Source organism: Hevea brasiliensis, chromosome 15 (genome assembly GCF_030052815.1).
Source record: "Hevea brasiliensis isolate MT/VB/25A 57/8 chromosome 15, ASM3005281v1, whole genome shotgun sequence".
Classification (NCBI taxonomy): Eukaryota; Viridiplantae; Streptophyta; class Magnoliopsida; order Malpighiales; family Euphorbiaceae; genus Hevea; species Hevea brasiliensis.
The window spans coordinates 73,279,783-73,301,568 of record NC_079507.1 but is presented as its reverse complement, the minus strand read 5'-3'; the positions used below and the strand labels follow the sequence as shown (position 1 = coordinate 73,301,568).

The 21,786-nt window shown below is 31.7% G+C and overlaps 2 protein-coding genes and 1 long non-coding RNA gene across 4 annotated transcripts; 2 read left to right on the top strand and 1 right to left on the bottom strand.

The window, feature by feature from the left end:
• Positions 1–4,783: 4,783 nt before the first annotated feature.
• LOC110673169 (primary amine oxidase) lies at positions 4,784–9,014 on the top strand. The gene is made up of 5 exons (XM_021836211.2): positions 4,784–5,565; positions 7,404–7,788; positions 7,861–7,974; positions 8,071–8,609; positions 8,707–9,014. The coding sequence occupies exons 1-5, from the start codon at positions 4,784–4,786 to the stop codon at positions 8,909–8,911; spliced, it is 2,025 nt and encodes a 674-aa protein (XP_021691903.2). The 3' UTR covers positions 8,912–9,014.
• Positions 8,475–10,958, bottom strand: LOC131173933 (uncharacterized). 2 transcript variants are annotated; one of them, XR_009144255.1, is made up of 2 exons: positions 10,578–10,958; positions 8,475–9,476 (listed from the first exon to the last, which is right to left on the bottom strand). It is a non-coding gene; the product is annotated as an uncharacterized LOC131173933 (long non-coding RNA). The 2 variants fall into 2 exon arrangements; XR_009144254.1 differs by having other exon boundaries at positions 8,475–8,931.
• A 5,719-nt stretch (positions 10,959–16,677) lies between these two features.
• On the top strand, positions 16,678–20,952 carry LOC110673172 (primary amine oxidase). The gene is made up of 5 exons (XM_021836214.2): positions 16,678–17,475; positions 19,294–19,678; positions 19,755–19,868; positions 19,966–20,504; positions 20,590–20,952. Exons 1-5 carry the CDS (start codon positions 16,700–16,702, stop codon positions 20,843–20,845), a joined length of 2,070 nt encoding a protein of 689 aa, XP_021691906.2. The 5' UTR covers positions 16,678–16,699; the 3' UTR covers positions 20,846–20,952.
• The last annotated feature ends 834 nt before the right edge of the window (positions 20,953–21,786 follow it).

Genomic DNA, 21,786 nt, shown 5'->3' with positions numbered 1-21,786 from the left:
TTCTGAACTCAACCTTAGGTAAAATGGGGCATTTGGAGTTCGAGTTTACCTATACCAATTCTAACACTTGGAACACGTCTGGGGCGTCTAAAAATAGTAGGAAGCACTGTAATATTAACCCACTTTCGAAGTGAGGCGGACAATCCAAGTGTTTGGCCCGAAAATACAGTCCCGATCGTCGATGGAATTTCCTCGAAACGAAAACACCTACATAAAGCTCACAACACCAGAAGTTAGAATATAATTTTTATTTAAAAATTCGGGATGTTACAATCAATCCCTTTTTGTTTCTTTTAACACAAAAAAAAAAAAATCATTGAACTACTTCGGATTAGTTAAGATTTAAAATTTTCCACTATCTAAACTATAATTTAAAAATAAATAAATGGGTCCTGAGGCAATATTTTAATAAATATTTATATATCATACTTATTTTAATTTTAGATAAAATTTATCTTATTTTAACAAACATAAAGTTTATAAGAAGAAATTTAAAAAAAATTACTATATGGTTTCATGCATTTCCCAATAGAATTTTGAGATTAACTGGTTGATAAAAAATATCTCGAACTCATGTGTCATTAGTAATTAGGAAAAATTGGCTAAGCCTTATTAGGTAAATTATAATTTAGTTTCTAAAGTTTAATAAAATTACAGATTAATTTCTATAATTTTAAAAGGCACATATTTAGTTGTTGATATTTGAATAAATATACATATTCATAGATATTTAATAAACCAAACTCAACTCAACTCAACTCAACTAAGCCTTTATCCCAAGAATTTGGGATCGACTATATGGATTCTCTTTCTCCATTCTAAACGATTTTGGGTTAAATCCTTATAAATGTGTAATACTTCTAGGTCATGTTGTACTACTCTCCTCCAAGTTAGTTTAGATCTACCCCTTCTTTTCTTTCTATCCTTTAACCTAATGTGCTCTACTTGTCTAACTGGAGCCTCCGTATGTCTACGCTTCACATGACCAAATCACCTCAATCTCCCTTCTCTCAACTTATCCTCAATTGGCACCACTCTTACCTTTTCTCTAATACTCTCATTATGGATTTTATCTAGTCTAGTATGCCCACTCATCCACCTTAACATGCTTATTTTTGCAACTCTTATCTTAGACACATATGACTCATTTAGTGCCCAACACTCACTACCATAAAACATGGTCGGTCGTATGGCTTTACAGTAAAATTTTTCTTTCAACTTATTGGGAATCTTGCAATCACATAAAACTTCCGTAGCACTTCTCCACTTCAACCATCCGGCTTTAATCCTATGACTAACATTCTTCTCACATTCCCCATCTACTTGAAGGACTAAGCCGAGATATTTAAAGTGATTACTTTGGGGCAGTACCATTCCATCCAAACTAACTCCTTCCCTATCACTAGTTCGGCCTTCACTGAACTTGCAATGCATGTATTCTATCTTTGTTCTACTTAACTTAAAATCCTTTGACTCTAGAGTACTTTTTCAAAGCTCTAGCTTTCTATTGACTCCTTCTTGCGTCTCATTTATTAGAACTATATCATCTGCAAACATTATGCACCAAGGGATACTCTCTTGTATATGTTTCGTCAATTCATCTAAAACTAATGTACAAAGGTAAGGGCTTATAGCTGAACCTTGGTGTAATCCAATTGAGATAGGAAAATCTCTTGTGCCCAAAAGCTTTAGCTTTCTATTGACTCATTCTTGCATCTCATTTATTAGAACTATATCATTTGCAAACATCATGCACCAAGAGATACTCTCTTGTATATGTTTTGTCAATTCATCTAAAACTAATGTACAAAGGTAAGGGCTTACAGCTGAACCTTGGTGTAATCAAATTGAGATAGGAAAATCTCTTGTGCCCATCTCACTGTGCGCACAATAGTAGTTGCTCTTTCATACATATCTTTTAACACTTATATGTACCTAATAGATACCCTTTTTTGTTCCAACACTCTTCATAAGATATCTCTTAGAACACTATCATAAGGCTTCTTCAAATCGATAAAAACCATGTGTAGATCTTTCTTCACATCTCTATATTTCTCCATCAAGCTTCTAATGAGAAAGATCGCTTCCATAGTTGAACGATCGGGCATGAAGCCAAATTGATTGGGAGAGATAGAAGTATCATAACGTAGTCGATGTTCCACAACTCTCTCCCGCAACTTCATAGTGTGGCTAATGAGTTTAATTCCCCTATAGTTTGAGCAACTCTGTATGTCTCTCTTATTTTTAAAAATAAGTACTAAAATACTCCTCCTCCATTCATCAGGTATTTTCTTTGAGTTTAGAATCTTATTAAACAATTTAGTTAACCATGCCACTCCCATATTTCCTAAATACTTCCACACTTCAATTAGTATTCCATCAAGTCTACAGGCTTTACCCACTTTCATTCTCTTAAGTGCTTCCTTTACTTCTAAAGATCTAATCTTTCTAGTATAATTCACATTCTTTTCTATTACTCTGTAGTCTATATTCACGCTATTACCACTTTGACTATTGTTAAAGAGATCATCAAAATAATTTCTCCATCTTTCTTTAATGTCCTCATCTTTCACCAATACTTTACCTTCTTTATCTTTAATGCAGCTAAATTGATTGAGATCTTGATATATCTTTTCTCTCCTCCTTGCTAATATATAAATATCTTTCTCCCCTTCTTTAGTTCCAAGTTTCTCATATAACTTTTCAAAAGCCTGCGCTCTTGCTTGACTAACTGCCTTTTTTGCCTCTTTCTTTGCTATATTGTATTGTTCATATGCCTCATTATTATCATACTTAGGTAATTTCTTATACCATTCCCTCTTTCTCTTCACTGCCTTTTGTACTTCCTCATTCCACCACCATCTCTCTTTTGAGGGTGGTCCATGTCCTCTAGACTCTCCAAATACTTTTCTAGCCAGTTCTCTAATCTTTGATGCCATTTGTATCGACATATCATTGGCCTCCACATCTAGCTTCCATGCTTCGGACTCGGGAAGCTCATTTTTTAACTTCACTTGCTTTACTCCTTTGAACTCTCACCACTTTGTTCGAGCTACACTATTTCTTCTAACCTTACTTAAATTGTTCCTAAACTTGACATCCAAGACCACTAACCGATGTTGACTTATTAAAGCCTCTCCTGGAATGACCTTGCAATCCTTGCATAGAGCTCTATTTGTTTTCCTGATTAAGAGGAAGTCAATTTGGCTTCTGTGTTGCTCACTTTTAAAAGTCACTAAATGTGACTCTCTTTTTATAAAGTAGGTATTTGCTAGTATTAGGTCGTATGCCATAGCAAAATCTAGGATACTTTTTCCCTCTTTATTTCGATTGCCAAAATCAAAACCTCCATGAACATTCTCATAACCTTGCCTATCACTTCCTATATGTCCATTCAAATCTCTACCAATGAAAACATTCTCTTCATTCGGTATGCTTTGCATTAGATCATCCATATCTTTTCAAAACCTTTGTTTACTCTCACTATCTAGTCCTATTTGTAGGGCATAAGCACTAACTACATTTATTGTTTCTCCTTCTAATACTAGCTTTACTAGTATAATTCTATCTCCTACTCTTTTTACAGCTATTACAACATCTTTCAATGTCCTGTCTATGATTATGCCCACTCCATTCTTGTTCCTCTCCTTTTTGGTAAACCATAGTTTATACCCTGAATTACCCACTTCCTTGCTTTTCTCTCCTACCTATTTAGTCTCCTGAATATAAGCAATATTCACCCTTCTCCGTTCCAAGGTATCCACAAGCTCCATTAATTTTCTTGTAAGTGATCCAACATTCTAAGTACCAACCCTGATTCTCCTCATATCCTGTTTCTTCCTAATTGATCTCCTTCTATGATATCTTCTATTGTTCTCTATGCCTATCTTGTGTTCTGTTCCACTATCTATTCTACTATCTGTTCTATGAACTAACTTCTTTACCCACACCTGTCTATGATGTGGGAACCCTTGCTCATTTAACACCACACCTGGGCGCCGGCATGGCGCGTCGCTTTCAGTGAACGCCCTACACTCTTGTATATTTCTCACTACACCCGGGCTTCGATGTAGCGCGTCGTAAGTAGAGGACGCCCTAACGTTTATATCATTTGAATCCATATCATGAGGTGTGACGAAATTTTTATACTGGTTATCACCTACCATAACCCTCCTCTTTTATCCGGGCTTGGGACCGGCTAAGCATAAACTACTTAGGCAGAGTTATTGATATTTAATAAACATACAAATTAATTCCTAATAAGACGTATATGGCAGTGAAAGTATTTAGATTATTTTTTAATTAAAAATAATATAATATAATAATAAATTTTCTAATTAAATTATTTTAATTAAAATATATAATATATATAGAATATTGATAAAATAAAATGGTAAACTGGACAAAAAATAGGACAGAAGAACTAATCTAAAAGTTTATTAAAATGTCAATACTAAATAGGTGAATTTTAAAAATTCAAGAACTAATTTATAGGTTTTATAAACTTAAGAAACTAAATCATAATTTATCATAACTTTTTTTTTGACAATGTCTAAGTAATATTTCTCCTCTTCGCTACTAGTGTATAAGTTCAAAAAATCTTTTTGCTAAAAAGTTAAATTTATAATGAAAAAATATATGAAACTATAGGATAGTTTTTGTAATTTACCCTATTTAGAAATTCAACCAGCGTATGTAACCCGCTGTTGAAAAGTATTTTTCGCTTAGAAAATCGTAGCTGGTAGCCTCTATTTAAGGACAACGAGGCCGTCGATTTTGATTAATGGCCATGGCGTCGACGTCCAAATTATTGTTCATCTTTCTCTTCTCCATCTTCATTATCGATTCCATCTCAAGCTACGAGCAGCATCCACTAGACCCTCTAAGCCCAGAAGAATTAAACCTCACGCAAACCATCGTGAAGGACTCATTCCCTTACTCAAACAACACCACCTTAACGTTCCATTACGTAGGCTTAGATGAGCCCGACAAATCCCTTCTTCTTTCCTGGCTATCCAAACCCACCAACAAACCCCCGCCCCGACGAGCTTTAGTCATCACTCGGTTCAATAAACAAACCCATGAATTTATAATAGACTTAGCAAATCGCTCGATCATATCTAACCATGTTTATGCCGGATATGGCTACCCTACACTTGGTTTAGATGAACAAACAGAAGCAATTCAGTTGCCATTAGCGTATGACCCCTTTATCGAATCCACTAGAATAAGAGGTCTTAACTTGTCTGCCATTGTTTGTTCTACATTTACAGTAGGGTGGTTTGGAAAAATTGGTAAAAAAAGGGTGGTAAAGGTACAGTGCTTTCATATGAATGACACTGTTAATTTGTACCTTCTTCCAATTGAAGGGATCCAAATGATTGTTGATCTTGATGAAATGAAGATTATTGAATATAGTGACGGCTTTCAGGTTCCAGTTCCAAATTCTGAGGGAACCGACTATAGATTATCCAAGCAGAAGCCGCCTTTTGGTCCACGTATAAATCGAGCTGCCATCATGCAACCTGATGGACCTGGATTCCAGATTGATGGCCATACTATCAGGTAATTAATTCTTTATTTCTTTTCTTCTTCTTCTTCTTCTTTCTTTCTTTCCTTGCCGCTAGCCGGATAATTCCAGTTCCAGTTCCAAATTGTTTTGATAAGCAGTAGTAATTTTATTGATTAAAATAGAGATAAGAGAAATCTAATATCAACTGTTGATGGAAAAACCTCTCATAAATACAAGAAAGTAAACCAGCCCCGAAGGACCGAGAAAACCTTATGGTAGCTAGGGACTACGGGAAAGCAATGAAGTCTTCAGGTCGATGCACTCAAGTGACCTGCGAAAGTATTTTAGCTCTATAATTTGGACTAGACTGGGAATCTTAAATTTTAATTCAGCGTTGAACATTCCACATCCTTGAATATTTATGATACATACTAAATTATTCCAAGATAATATATATATATATATATATATATATATATATATATATATATATATATATATATATATATATAAAGTTAGATGAGATTTTTCTAGTGAATTTTAATAAACAAATAAGAAAAAAAAAAAAAAGAAAGCATGAAAAATTTATGGAAATTATGAAAAGTTACTACAAGTATGTTTTCATTGATGCAATTGAAAAATTAAGATGGAAGAACAATAAAAATAATTAGGAGATTTTTTTTTGGTGCGTTTTAAAATGCTTTTAAAGTTTTTTTTTTTTCAAGCAACTCTAAGTGAGTTGTAATATTGTCAATTTTTTTTAAAAAGGTTAAAAGTAGTTTTTGGCCTTCAGTTGTACAAAAAAAAAAAAAAACTTGTTATCTATACTTTTAGTTACATCTTATTTAATATCTAAATTTTATAAAAGTGAAACTATTTAACTTCTATTAGTGATTAATGTACGGACATGACTTATACAGTTTAATAATTACATTATTATAAAATTTAAGTGTTAAATAAGATGCAATTAAAGTTAAGGATGCGAAATGGCTTTTTGTACAATATGAAGGGATTAGATGTTTTCAGTTTTTTTTTTGTAATTTTCTATATATATATTTTTTATTTTACTCTCATATATTTAGATCATAATAAGGTTAAGGAGATCAATTTTTATTTTATGCCGCATTACATATATAAAATAAAAATATGAGATAAATCTATATGGTTATGTGCAGTATTATTTTTAAGGTTAAAAGGAAATTGTATTAAATAGGAAAAACACTTGGTACAAAAGGCTGAATAATAGAAGGTACCTCCTCCATCTGAATATACTCAAATTCACACAAAAGAGCCATAATGGAATCGAAAACGGATCTTTTACTTATGTCGTCCTCAATTAACTTAATTGGACCCAAAACCAACAACTACATGTCACAACTTCAATTGTTGAATTTGATAAAAATAGGAATCGAATAGAAAACCAGATCGAAATTAAAACCAAGCCGAGATTCAGAGTGAACCTTCTTTTCGGTTTCAATCTTATAAATCTTAAACCGAAACTACCAATTTCGATCCATAATCAGCCGGTGGCCACCCTAGCAGCGAGTATGTTTATCATGCACATTACTATAGTGCTCATGACTCCATGTGAAAATGTCCACAAACAAAAATAGTGCAAAATCTTTTGTTAGCATGTATGCTTTTTTACTTAGCTTCTTGTATATTGCAGACCTGATCGATCTCAGAACAGCAAAACATAAAATTGGCTACATACTTGCTCTGTTTTACCTATTCTTTCAATGCTAATATATTCTTTAATATATATATATATATATATATATATATATATATATATATATATATATATATATATATATATATATATATATATATATTTATATATATATATATATACTGAAAATTGCAAATATTCAACTTTAACCATTTTCAGATGGTTGAACTGGGTCTTCCATTTGTCATTTGACGCACAAGTGGGTCCAATAATATCCCTAGCTTCTATTTATGATTCAGAAAAGCACAAGTATCGCAGCGTATTGTATAGAGGACATATATCTGAGCTTTTTGTGCCGTACCAGGATCCAACAGAGGACTATTACTTCAAAACATATTTTGATTGTGGTGAATTCGGGTGCGGTCTATCTGCAGCTTCTTTAGTGCCATTAGCAGATTGCCCCAATAATGCAGTATTCATGGACGGGTACCATGCTGGACAAAATGGCAAACCTGTTAAAGTTTCAAATGTTTTTTGCATATTCGAAAGGCATGCAGGTGATATCATGTGGAGACACACTGAATTTGGCATTCCTGATGAATTGGTAAGCATATTTACGATTGAAAGCAAAAGGATATAAAGTTTTAGATCTATGTTTTCACGTATTGTTTTGCAGATAACTGAGGTAAGGCCAGAGCTAAGCCTAGTTGTGAGAATGGTTGCCACAGTCGGGAACTATGATTATATACTAGACTGGGTATTCAAGCCAAGCGGTTCTATCAACATTCAGGTATGGTAATTTAATAAGTCCATAAATGGTTTATAGCTAGCAGACAAGAACCGAAAAAGGTATATATAGTTCAGTTTCACAATTTATACTCAACAGGTTGGTTTGAGTGGAATTCTAGAAGTAAAGGCAACAACATATACTCATTCAGATCAGATAAAAGAGGATGTTTATGGGACGCTGTTAACAGATAATACCATTGGCTTGTATCATGATCATTTCTTTACCTACCGTCTTGATCTTGACATTGATGGTGTTGATAATTCATTCGTTAAGCACAATTTAGTGACAAAAATAGTTACAGATAATACCACAGCAAGGAAAAGTTACTGGACAGTTGTTAGTGAAACAGCTAATACCGAATCCGAGGCGAAAATTCGTTTAGGCCGAAAGCCTGCTGAGTTGGTGATTGTGAATCCAAACAAGAAAACTAAACCTGGAAACAGGCATGGCTACCGTTTGATACCAGGGCCAACGGCACGTTCACTACTGTTGGAGGATGATTACCCACAAATCCGAGGGGCCTTTACCCAATATAATGTGTGGGTTACCCCATATAACAAGTCTGAAAAATGGGCAGGAGGACGCTATGTTGATCAAAGCCATGGCCAAGATACATTAGCTGTTTGGAGCCTCAGGTGCCTTCTGTTGATTAAATATTATATTATATAGAAGACATTATTTCACTAAATAAAGATCTTATAATTCGTGTTTTTCTTTTGTTTGAATGTGCAGGAACAGGGAGATTGATAACAAGGACATAGTGTTATGGTATGTCATTGGAATCCATCATGTCCCTTGCCAAGAAGACTTCCCGTTGATGCCAACGTTGAGCTCTGGATTTGAGCTTCGACCCACTAATTTCTTTGAACGCAGTCCTGTATTGAAGGTGATACCCCCTAAGCCAGTAACTTGGCCTAACTGCAGTGCCAGCCCTTAGTCTGGCTTTGTTGTTGAGCCCTGCTTTCAGAAATAGCGAATGGAATTGCAACTTGTTCATGATTCTGCTGTTTCAATAAAATTTCTAAGAAATAATTTTGCAAGGGTCATGACTTGAGTGCCCAAATATTAATAAAATATAAAATCGAGTGCATTTTATTGCCTACTGTATAAATTCTATTGTAAATTAAAACATAAATAAATATATAAAACCTAACCACGTTGTTCAATTCCATATTGATTAGACACATGAGATGAATCCATATACTTGGATGCTATTTTGTTTGCTATTTTGATTAGATTTTTTATATCAAGTTTATATTTCTCATCTCTGCCAAATCTGCCGAAAAATCATTTGGGATATCTTCGAAATGATCTACTGTGTAAGTCACCTGCAATCGAGTGTTGTTGCTGCACTGTTCCGGTGGGATGTCAGGAGAAGGGATATTTGGATCCAAGAGAGCAAGACAGTTACAAGTTACTATTTGTAAGTTACTATTTGTGATTGCTCTCCGCACACTTTTTTTTTTATTTTTTTTTGGGGAAAAAGCAGCAGTAGTTGGTTCCTGGATCAAGAGGTCCAACACAAAACAGAAACAAAAGAATTAGTATCACTTGGTGTTGGAGTTGATGAGGCTTAGTAGGTAAAAATATATGTGTACAAGTAAAGAAATAGCCATACCCAAGCATGGCGTAAGTATGGGCTATGTTAACTAAAGAAAGCATTCTTTTCATATAAAAGGAAGAGAGTGCTGCTACTGACAATAGTGAGAGTTGCTGCTGGAAATAAAGAGCGTAGAGAGAACTTGAGAGGGCTGGAAAGACAGCTTGAGAGATCTAGCAAAATGAAGAAGAAAAGAAAGAAAAAAACTTTAAATTTGTATTTGTAAATCCTCTGTTTTTAATAATGAATTTATATCTTTTCTTTTCTACTTATTCTAGCATAAATATATTATTAGTTTTTCTTCCTTCAAATCCAACAAATGATATCAGAGCTTTTTAATCTTGAGGGACCTGGTTAAAATTTGTTCTGGTCAAGGATGAGATGGTAGCAGCAACACAATTAAGCAAGCCCATGATAGCCTGCAGGAGGAGGGTTGTTCCAAGAAGAGAAATTGTGTTTTGAAGAAAGAAACTTTGCTGGTGAGATAGTATACCAGAAAAAGAAGAACAAGGGTGAGTAAGTGCACCCAAAAGAAGGAAAAAATGGTGAGAAGTGCACCAGAAATCAAAGCATTAGAGAGAAGGGCTCCATGAAAGAGTTGGAGAGATGTGCTCCACCAACAACAAACATGGAGAGAAGTGCTCCATCAAAGTAAAACAACAACTCCAAACTTGGAGAGATGTGCTTCGAAACAACCAAACAAATAAAAAATTTGAAGATACTTGAAGACTTGAATGAATTCACACCTCCAATAAAAATCTTATCAAGGAGGTGAAAGATTAATGCACCAATTGCAAGAACAATTCATCAAGAGGTGCAGAATTTGGCAATTTGAAATTTTTTTTTAGTTTAGTGTTTCATGCATCATGCAATCACATTAAGCTATTAAAAAACACATCATTTCGTCTTACTAAATTATGTTTCTATTGCTGGATAGGCCTAATTGCCATTAGGAAATATGTTCTCCAAATTAAACCAAGATAGGGTTTTGAAGATAACATACCCTCAAGACGCAGAATCAATAATTCCTACTAAATCCGGGTAGTGAAGACTCTCAATTGCTAGTCTTCTGGCTTGTCCACACAAGCACTTGATTAAAGCAACATTGATCAACCAAGAGCTCTTCCTCGTTCTTTAAAAGCTAGCAGCGAAGAAGAAGGGTGAAAAAGTATTGTGTTTCAAGGAATTTCTTGTTGGAAGTGAGGAAAAACAATTTTCTCAAGGTTTAATTCAAGATTAGCAACACTTGATTATCTTGAATTTTGTTTCAAGGATGAAGATGAAACTAAAGAGAATAGAGAAAGTTGTTGGCCGGCTAGGATGGATGAAGAAGGCAATAAGTTTCTTCCTCTTATCCTTATTTAATCTCTTATTTAATATTAATTAACAAATGGTGAATGTTGATTGGTTAATCAAAATTCTTGTCTTAATCTCATTGCTCTATTTGTCAACACTTAATGTTAATCAAGATATTAAGATCTAATTAATTATGATTAATTAAACCGAGATTACTTAACTAATCATCATTCCTTTAATAAATTTTCAAGTTTATATTTAAATCATTTAAATATTAACTTATATACTTCCTTAGATAAATTTAGTTTCAAGTTATGTTAGAGACTTTGCAATCTTATTGCAAACTAAATTTATTAATTTAATTAATCAACTAAACTTTTTAATCAATTAATTAAATTAAGTATGTTTTGATCAAAATGCTCTTATGTATGTGACTTACTAGACTCATCACTAATTGACAATGAGATTGAAACCGTTCCAAAAATTAGAATGAAATTCCAATTTCATTCAAGTTCTCATAAGTCATAGTTAACATCTAGCATTATATGATATGACTACCCAACTAATTATGAATTATATCTCTAATTCATGAACCATGATTATACGTGCCATGCATTAGAATCTCTTCGTTACAAAATTTCAATTCTAGCTGAAATCATGATTTATGCCAAACTCTAATTGTTTCAAATATTATGTTCTTTTTTAATTTCAATTATTGATTAATAAAACTTTATTGTCAGAAACTCTTTTCTGACTATGTCTATCTATCCTGGCCAGAAACTTATATCATCAAGAATAATAAAATGAACAGAGAATTTTATCTCTATTTACTTAGGGTAACGGATCCTATCTTGATTAATACCTATCTCTATATATAACTAGTAAGAGCTAACATATGCCCATATACTGATACATAGTATAAGTATGAAAGCAATATTAAACTCAACCACCTATACACAAGATAATTATATTATCTCAGGTCAAGGGATTACATTAGTACGATCTTTATGATGTTGCATTGACAAAAGTAAATTCCATGTGCATATCATAAGTATCACCGATTCGGCCTACTCATCAAATAAGTGCTTGTCTTATGATATGCGACTCACCATTCTATCCCATTAGTATCTCATACTAATATATGAAAATAAATATGAATAACAACCTTTCCAGATAAATCATATCCCATCTGAAGTATCCTAAATTGTAAACCATAATTTATAATATTTGTGCAAGCATGTTTTATCACTCATATTTTTAACACTTTAAGAATAGAACATCAAAAGGACTTTTTTCATTAAACATAAATAATTTATATTAACAGAAAAAAATAATTGCCTTTGTTAATGAATAAATATTTATAAGATACAAATAAATGATATGCTCTAGGGCATACTACTAACAGGAGAGTGTTGGAATTGATGAGATTTAGTAAGTAAAAATATGCATGTATAAGTAAAGAAATAGTCATACCCAAGCATGGTGCAAGTATGGGGCTATGTTAAGTAAAGAAAGCATTCTTTCCACACAAAAGGAAGAGAGTGCTGCTGCTGGAAATAGAGAGAGTTGTTGCTAGAAATAGAGGGTGCAGAGAGAACTTGAGAGGGCTGAAAAGAGGGTTTGAGAGATCTAGCAAAATGAGGAAGAAAAGAAAAAAAAAGTTTTTAATTTGTGTTTATAAATCCTCTGTTTTTAATAATGAATTTATGTCGTTTCTCTTCTACTTGTTCCAGCATAAATACGTTTTAGCTTTTCTTCCTTCAAATCCAACACTTGGCAACTAAAGTAGTCCCACAGTCTTCATATCTTGAGCAGCTTTGGAATGCTATCCACACACTTATCCACTGGCTTCCATTAACTTTGGGAAGATTGATATGTTGCTGAAATTTTCCAATTCATCAATCGTTGCTCTGTGGTAATAGCTATAATTGAAATCGGTAAATCGCTTGTTTTTGTCAATCGCAGTACCCTTGACGATATGCATTAATGCGCTGTTCTCATTGAAGAAGAAACTGGCGTTTTGGCTCAAAGTTTCCTTGAGCCAATAACCTGGACCACCTAATCGGAAAGCTGATAGGACTATAGAGCCATCGGACTTCAGTCTTTTTGTGCATTTGAAAAGAAACTAAATAAAATCTTTGATAAAAATATAAAAATTAAAATGAAATTGTAAAATATTAAAAATTTTAAATTAATTAATTAAAAAAATAAATATAAAAATATAAATAAATATAAAAATATAAATAAAATTTACATAAAAATATAAAAAGTAAAATAAAAAATTAAATATATTGAAACAGTAGATAGTAATTTTTTAAAAAAATTATAAATAAAATTTGAAAATTTTAGGAAGACAGTAACTTTTAAAAAAAATCTTTGAAATTTATGGGTTACATTATAATTTTAAAAACTTTTGGGAAGAGAGGGTGAGGCCACAGGCCCCTGGGCTAGAACATTAGGTCCACCCGTACATCGTGTGGAATGGCCGAATCGGAGTGTGTATAGTATCCAACCTTTTTCTTCTTCATTTTTTTGACAGCTGACAGGAAATCAGAGCCCCATTTTTCAATTAATAAAAGACAGTAAATTTTATAATTTTAAATCCAAATTTTTTTTTATTTATCATCCAGTAACTTGATATTTGACTCAATAAATTAATATTTTTTTTATCTCAACTAATATATATATATATATATTGGAAAACATTTAACTACCATCAATGCTTGCATTGACGTGGTATCTGTTTAGTGGACAATTATTGTTCTTCTCCTACCTGCAAGACAAAAGTTCTTTCTGCTTTTTCGTCGAAGATCAGATTCATTAACAGTCAGAAGGCGCATATCACGACACTGCTCTCCACAGTCAACAGGTACTCAAACAGGTCTTTCACCGATCACAAATTTTACTAGTGACATTACAGGTCCTACAGGATCTCCTAAGATCCCTATAAAATTTTTTTTTTAAATTTAATTGAATCAAATTAAAGTAGATGAAATTAATTGATTTTTATGATATAATTTATAATTATTAATTTTGTTTTTTAATTTGATGAAAACAAATAATTTATAATTATTTATATAAATGTTATATATTATCTATATCTTGGGATTCAACTGAAAGCAAAATCATTTATAATTACGATGGGGGCGCTCGAAAGGTTTAAGGGACCAATGGTAAAACAAAAGAAAAGGTTATTGCTTTGTCTGTTGGACAATACAGGAACTTTCAAGCCTCTTACACCAGTGGGCACTGTGTCTTAAGGAAAAATTGCTATCGACAAAACTAATTATTGTAGGGTCCCGTCTCATCCTAAATATCACCAAACAAAATAAACGAGAGTTGAGGAATTGCCACAAGCCAATTTCCAAGAAGAGTACCCTTGATACTCAAAATTATATTATCACTTATGTGGCATGGAAGAGTTGCGTCTCCGAGCAGCTAGCTAGCTGGCTTGTGATTATGAATGCACTTTCAGTGCCGTCGTACTCATGTCATCGTATGAAAAATGTGGCTGACGAAAATTAAATTATTTTAATTCTTCGACTATTTCTTAAATTTAATTCTTCAATGGTGTTCAAAGGAAAATTTTTTTATTTTTATTTATGATAAATAATTATTTTGATTTATATGTATATACACTCATATAGATTTACTAATTAGTAGGCTTCATTTATTGTTTCTTCTTATTATTTTAAATTATTTTTAGAAAAGTTTAGCAATTTTTTATTATAGAAATCTTTATATTTTTTTAGAATATATAAATTCATTTATAATATTAAAGTCTCAAATATTATAAATTAAAAAATCACAAGAAATATAATATCCGAACAAATATAAAACATATAGTGTCTGCTGATTTTTTAATAAGCAAGAATAAGAATTGTCTATATTCTTTTGAAAATAATACTAACACATATGATATTGGATATTTTGTTCAAAAATGATTTTAATAAAAGATATAAAACTTTCAAGTAATTATTCATTCTTTATATAATTTAGATCATAAAATAATTTATTCGAAGGAATTTGTTGCACATAATATATATGTAGATGAATTTAAGCTATTATGTGTCAATAGATGAACAGACTATATTATTAGGTTTCACCAATAAAAATTTCACATCTATAAATCAAGATCTTAAATCTCCAAACAAATAAAATCAATGGTTATATTTTTATATAAAAAAACTAATACCATCCATTTATAAAAGGAGGAAACACCATAAAAATAGTGATTGATATAACCTGTCCAAAATTGAGTAAAAAAGTCAATGCTTAATCGAAAAATCCAATATGACAGTTAAAGAATCAATGCTCAGTCAAAGAGTCAAACCAAGGGAGAAGAGCTCACAGGAACATCTACACTAAACAGATAAGATTAAGGCTAACCAAATTGAGCATAAAGAAAACATATGTGGTGTAGACTCAGCAAAAGATTACTCGGTCAGGTGTAGCCAAACTACTTAGTTTTTTTATCTATAATATGATAAACAACTATTAATCAAGTATACTTACCTTGTTAAATTTGCTACTGAAGTTCTTATTACTTCATTTTTCACTTTCACAATAAAATCTTTAATTTGAATGTTGAAGTGGCTGATCAATAGGCTATCGACCTTATTGTTCTCTTATTTTTTAGGTTTACTTCCACTTTAACTGATTTTTAAATACTCACGACAGCATCAATAACAAAATATAATAATTCACACTAAAAATTAAAGGAGTCAAATAAATTAAGGAACAATCAATGAGAATCTAATCTTGAATTGACAGAATTTTTATAAAGAAAAATTTCTGAGAGACTTAGAGAACAAGAACTATTGAAATAAATTTATTTCAAGAAACATGTAAATATTTATTTATTTAATTTAATACCACAGCTGATCATGCTGTCATATCCTATAAAATTATTTAAATTAATACGAAGATTCTATTTAAAAAAAATAAAAGAAAAGTAAAAAAATTAAAATTCTAAAATAATGAATTGGTAGAAAATTTTTATTCATATCCTATTCATTATGAATTTAAAATTGTAACATACGTAGAATTTAATTTATATTTGAATAAATTAAATTAATTTATTAGAAATAAGCTTTTAAATAATAAGCCTAATAATTATAACTTTTAATTACACAATATACGATGAGTTTATATCTTATTATTATTAAATTATTTTTTTAATTATTAATTACTATTTATAAATATTATGTTTTTATAAATTTTAATTTTAAATTTAAATTTTATAATTAAAAATATTATCTACAAATCATTTATTTATAATTAATTAAAGTACGAGATTCCCACGTAAATTTGTATTTTGTGGCGCTAGATCTAAACGCTTAAGGACAATTAAAAATTGCGAGGAACCCCACCTAGGCCTAAACGCTTAAGGGCAACTAAAATTGGGGTTTGCTCGTCTTCTGTTGTGACGTATGATTTTTTTTTTCTTCTTATACACGTACATTACTTCGAATTGTTTAAGATTTAAAATTAGTAAAATATTATCTTCAAATCCATTTATTTATTTAAAAAAATTATTTTTTTTATATAATATATTATTATTTAAAAAATAAATATATGAAATATATATATATATATATATATATTTAATAAGTATGTTTAATTATATATTTTCTATTATGATTAAGTGGATTTACACAAAAAAAAATTCACATAAATAAATAATAAATAATTAAATCTATGCACTTCTAAAAAAATCATTTCAAAATTTAAAAGGAAAAAGAAATAAAAATTAGAAAGCAATTGTGCAAATGTAGCTGAGAGCCTCTATTTAAAGACAACGAAAGTCGTAGATTTTGATCAATAGCCATGGCGTGGGCATCCAAATTATTGTTCATCTTTTTCTTGTCCATCTTTACTATCGATCCCATCTCAAGCTACAAGCAGCACCCACTAGACCCTCTAAGCCCAGAAGAACTAAACCTTACCCAAACCATTGTGAAGGACTCGTTCCCTTCCTCAAACAACACCACCTTAACCTTCCATTACGTGGGCTTAGATGAGCCTGACAAACCCGTTCTTCTTTCCTGGCTATCCAAACCCACCAATAAACCCCCGCCCCGACGAGCTCTAGCCATCACTCGGTTCAATAAACAAACCCATGAATTTATAATAGACTTAGCAAATCGCTCAATCATATCTAACCATGTTTATGCCGGATATGGCTACCCTACACTTGGTATAGATGAACAAACAGAAGCAATGCAGTTGCCATTAAAGTATGACCCCTTTATTGGATCCATTAGAAAGAGAGGTCTTAACTTGTCTGCCATTGTTTGTTCTTCATTTACAGTTGGGTGGTTTGGAAGAGCTAGGAACAGGAGGGTGGTGAAGTTACAGTGTTTTCATATGAATGACACTGTTAATTTGTACCTTCTTCCGATAGAAGGAATCCAAATAATTTTTGATCTTGAGGAAATGAAGATTGTTGAATATAATGACAGTTTTAAGGTTCCAGTTCCAAATTCTGAGGGAACCGACTATAGATTATCTAAGCAGAAGCCGCCTTTTGGTCCACGTATAAATCGAGCTGCCATCATGCAACCTGATGGACCTGGATTCCATATTGATGGCCATACAATCAGGTACATAGTTCTTCTTCATACTCCTCTACTATTAGCTTCGTAATTCCTTCCAAATTACTTTCTGTTTGCAGTGAATATTAAAGTTAAACGTTGCTTGCCAGGGCTACTGTTACCAACGTGAGCAGTAATGTTCTTTGTACTTTCTTTTCATTAACTATATTTCTCATTATGGCAACTAATTTAAATAAATAAATAAATATAAAATTTTCGTGTTTGATGCAATTGTAATTATACTAGACAAGGTATCTTAAATTTTAATATAGTTATGATGTTGATCATGGCTATTTCTGATTAAATTTTGTTTGACATTGATTTCTTTTTGAGAAAAATAAATTATTTTTTAACGTCTCAAATGATTTAAAAAAAAAATACATATTTTTTTCTCTCAAGCTCAACTCCAAATGGAATTTAAATCTAAATCTAATCACTTAAAATTGTCATATTGACATCCTAAATTTGTTTTTATTTTTCTAGTCTTTAATATAATATATATGTTTTCTATTTTGCTAAATTATATTGCCTTTTGTTGTAAATTTTAAAAAGTAATATATGTTCAGTATAAATTGCAAGTATATAGCATTATAGGATACCCTAATATATCATATATGTAGGAGGACTACCATCTACACCCTAAGAAGCAAACAAAAGTTAATTTAGCCTATTTTTTATTTAAATTAATTTAAAAGTTTTAATTTAAATTTAATTTAATTAAAAATTAAGGTTTACAAACTAAATTTTATTTTTTTTATTTAAATAAAAAATTAAAAGTATACTTTTTTTATTTTTAAGTTAAATTTCTTGATTTAAATAAAAAATAAGAAATTTAATTTCTTTTTTTTTTTAATTTTTAAATTTAATTGAATTTAAATTAAAAATTTTAAATTAATTTAACTAAAAAATTAAAAATTAATAAAATTAAACTGACCATATAAGTATATAGAAGTGAAATTTACTTTTATGCTTAAAATTGATGCCACCATAATAACCACAAACATATAATATTTTAAAATTTTTAATTAATTTAAGACAAAGTACACTTAATATCCTATAGTTCAATATGTTTATTATTGAGGGTCAGAATAATTTTTTTTATATATATAAATTAGGACTTATAAATTTACACTAAAAATATGTAAGGCAAAAAAAATACTAATGTGACATTATTTTTAATATTTTTTTTTATTTGAGATGGCAGTGTTTAATGGCTCAGATCAGTAGAAATTTTTCTATTTTTAAAACTTTCAAAAAAATCTATATATAAAAAAAAATTTATGGGGAATGCTGAATATAAAAACCAAAAGTCAAAAGAGTTCGTTTTTTCCTTTAAAAAAACTACGTACATGTTTAATGCTCCAAATTTAAGCTTCATTCTAATAATTTTTTTTTATGAGATTAAAACTTGAAAGAGGAATCTAATATTATTAAAATAAAATTTATTAATTTTAATTATGTGATATTAAAAATTAGCTGGAGACAACAACCATGTCTATCAAGTACATTACTCAATGAATTACTGGTGACTCCATGTGACAACGTGCACAAAATCGAAAATTGGGCGAGATTTCATATCAACTGTTCATGTGGTGTGCTTTTCACTTAGCTTCTTTGCATATTGCAGACCCGATCCTGCTAAATATAACAAAGCACATAATTAAAATTGGCTGCAGACTTGCTGTGTTTTACCTTTTCTTTCAACGATAATTTATTATTCGAATTATTATTATTATTATGGAACAAATATTATTTGATTTTCTCGAACTTAATGCATTTAATTTATATACTGACCAACTACAAATGTTCAATTTGAATGATCTCCAGATGGATGAACTGGGTGTTCCATTTGTCATTTGACGCACGAGTTGGTCCAATGATATCTCTAGCATCTATTTATGATTCAGAAAAACACAAGTATCGCAGTGTATTGTACAGAGGACATATATCTGAGCTCTTTGGGCCGTATCAGGATCCAACGGAGGAATATTACTTCAATACCTTTTTTGATTGTGGTGAATTCGGGTTCGGTCTCTCTGCGGCTTCATTGGTGCCACTAGCAGATTGCCCAAATAATGCAGTATTCATGGACGGGTACTACGCTGGACAAAATGGCATACCAGTTAAAGTTTCAAATGTTTTTTGCATATTCGAAAGGCATGCAGGTGATATCATGTGGAGACACACTGAATTCGACATTCCTGATGTATCGGTAAGCAAATTTACGATTGAAAGCAAAAGGATACACATAAAGATTCAGTTTTATGTTTTCACGTGTTGTTTTGCAGATAACTGAGGCAAGGCCAGAGGTGAGCCTAGTTGTGAGGATGGTTGCCACAATCGGAAACTATGATCATATACTAGACTGGGAATTCAAGCCAAGTGGTTCTATCAACATTCAGGTATGGTAATTTAATATGTCCATAAATGGTTTATACCTAGTAGACGAGAACAGAAAAATTGTATATATAGTTTAATTTCACAATTTATACTCAACAGGTTGGTTTGAGTGGAATTCTAGAAGTAAAGGCAGCAACATATACTCATTCAGATCAGATTAAAGAGGATGTTTATGGGACACTGTTAGCAGAAAATACCATCGGCTTGTATCATGATCATTTCTTGACCTACCGTCTTGATGTTGACATTGATGGTGTTGATAATTCATTCATTAAGCACAATTTGATAACAAAAACAGTGACAGATAATAGCACAGCAAGGAAAAGTTACTGGACAGTTGTTAGTGAAACAGCTAAGACTGAATCCGAGGCTAAAATTCGTTTAGGCCTAAAGCCTGCTGAATTGGTGATTGTGAATCCGAACAAGAAAACTAGACCTGGAAATAGTTATGGATATCGTCTGATGCCGGGGCCAGAGGCACATTCACTTCTGTTAGAGGATGATTACCCACAAATACGAGGTGCTTTTACCAAATATAATGTGTGGGTTACTCCATATAACAAATCTGAAAAATGGGCAGGGGGACGCTATGTTGATCAAAGCCATGGCCAAGATACATTAGCTGTTTGGAGCCTCAGGTGCCTTACGTTGATTAAATATATGGAAGAGATTATTTTATTAAAGATCTTATAATTCATATTTTTCCTTTTTTTGAATGTGCAGGAACAGGGAGATTAATAACAAGGACATAGTGTTATGGTATGTCATTGGAATCCACCATGTCCCTTGCCAAGAAGACTTTCCGGTGATGCCAACATTGAGCGCTGGATTTGAGCTTCGACCCACTAATTTCTTTGAACGCAGTCCTGTGTTGAAGGTGATACCTCCTAAGCCCGTAATTTGGCCTAACTGCAGCGCCAGCCCTTACTCTGCTTCCGCTGTGGAATCCTGCTTGCAGAAAGAGCGAAAGGAAATGTAACTTGTTAATGATTCTGTTTTCAATAAAATTTCTAAGAAATAATTTAGCTAGGGTCATAAGTGCCCAGATATTAATATAATATCAAATCGAATTTATTTTCTTTCTCATATTTAATAATTTACGTATAAATTCTATTTTAAATTTTATTATAAATAAATATATAAAATCTTGTTCATATAGCCGTATAAGAATGTTAAGAGTTGCAGAGATGAGAATGTCAAAGTGGATGAGTGGCCATACTAGATTAGATAAAGTCCGTAATGAGAGTATTAGAGAAAAGGTAGGAGTGATGCTAATTGAGGATAAGTTGAGATAAAAAGATTGAGGTGATTTAGTCATGTGAAGAAGCTTAGACATACGGAGGTTCCAGTTAGATAAGTAGAGTAATTAGGTTAGAGGATAGAAAAAAAAAGGATAAACCTAAATTGACTTTGAGCAGAGTTGTACAACATGACCTAGAAATATTACACATTTCTGATGATTTAACTCAAAATCGTTAAGAGTGGAGAAAGCAAATCCATATAGCCGACTCTAAATTTTTTAGATAAAAATTTAATTGAGTTAAATTGAATTTCACAACATTGTTCGTATAGCTAGCACACGGTTCCATATTGATTAGGTACATGAGATGGAATGCATGAAGAAATATATTCTTCTTACGTGATGGAGACTACCATGCACAACTAGCCTAAGAGAGAGGTGCATGAGCTTTCCATGGTGACTCAACATCATCGACGGCTGTTCACTGTAGCATCTAGTACTTAACCATCCAGAATGGCCCAGTTATTCAGTTGCAGAAAGCCAAGTTGGATGGCTTTCCCACGACATATGTCAGAACATGCGCTGGATATCCCTTGCTTAGAGGCAAGCAAATGGATCAAATCAAAAGGATTCAAATCACTCCAACTTAAATTAAATTACCGTGAGTTATATCTTATTTG

Bases quoted from the DNA above. Each gene is read 5' to 3' on its own strand.
- LOC110673169 (XM_021836211.2), top strand. From the start codon at position 4,784: ATGGCCATGGCGTCGACGTCCAAATTATTGTTCATCTTTCTCTTCTCC. The intron at 5,566-7,403 runs GTAATTAATTCT...AACCATTTTCAG, and splicing joins ATTGATGGCCATACTATCAG to ATGGTTGAACTGGGTCTTCC. The intron at 8,610-8,706 runs GTGCCTTCTGTT...TTGAATGTGCAG, and splicing joins TTAGCTGTTTGGAGCCTCAG to GAACAGGGAGATTGATAACA.
- LOC110673172 (XM_021836214.2), top strand. From the start codon at position 16,700: ATGGCGTGGGCATCCAAATTATTGTTCATCTTTTTCTTGTCCATCTTT. The intron at 19,869-19,965 runs GTATGGTAATTT...TATACTCAACAG, and splicing joins GTGGTTCTATCAACATTCAG to GTTGGTTTGAGTGGAATTCT. The intron at 20,505-20,589 runs GTGCCTTACGTT...TTGAATGTGCAG, and splicing joins TTAGCTGTTTGGAGCCTCAG to GAACAGGGAGATTAATAACA.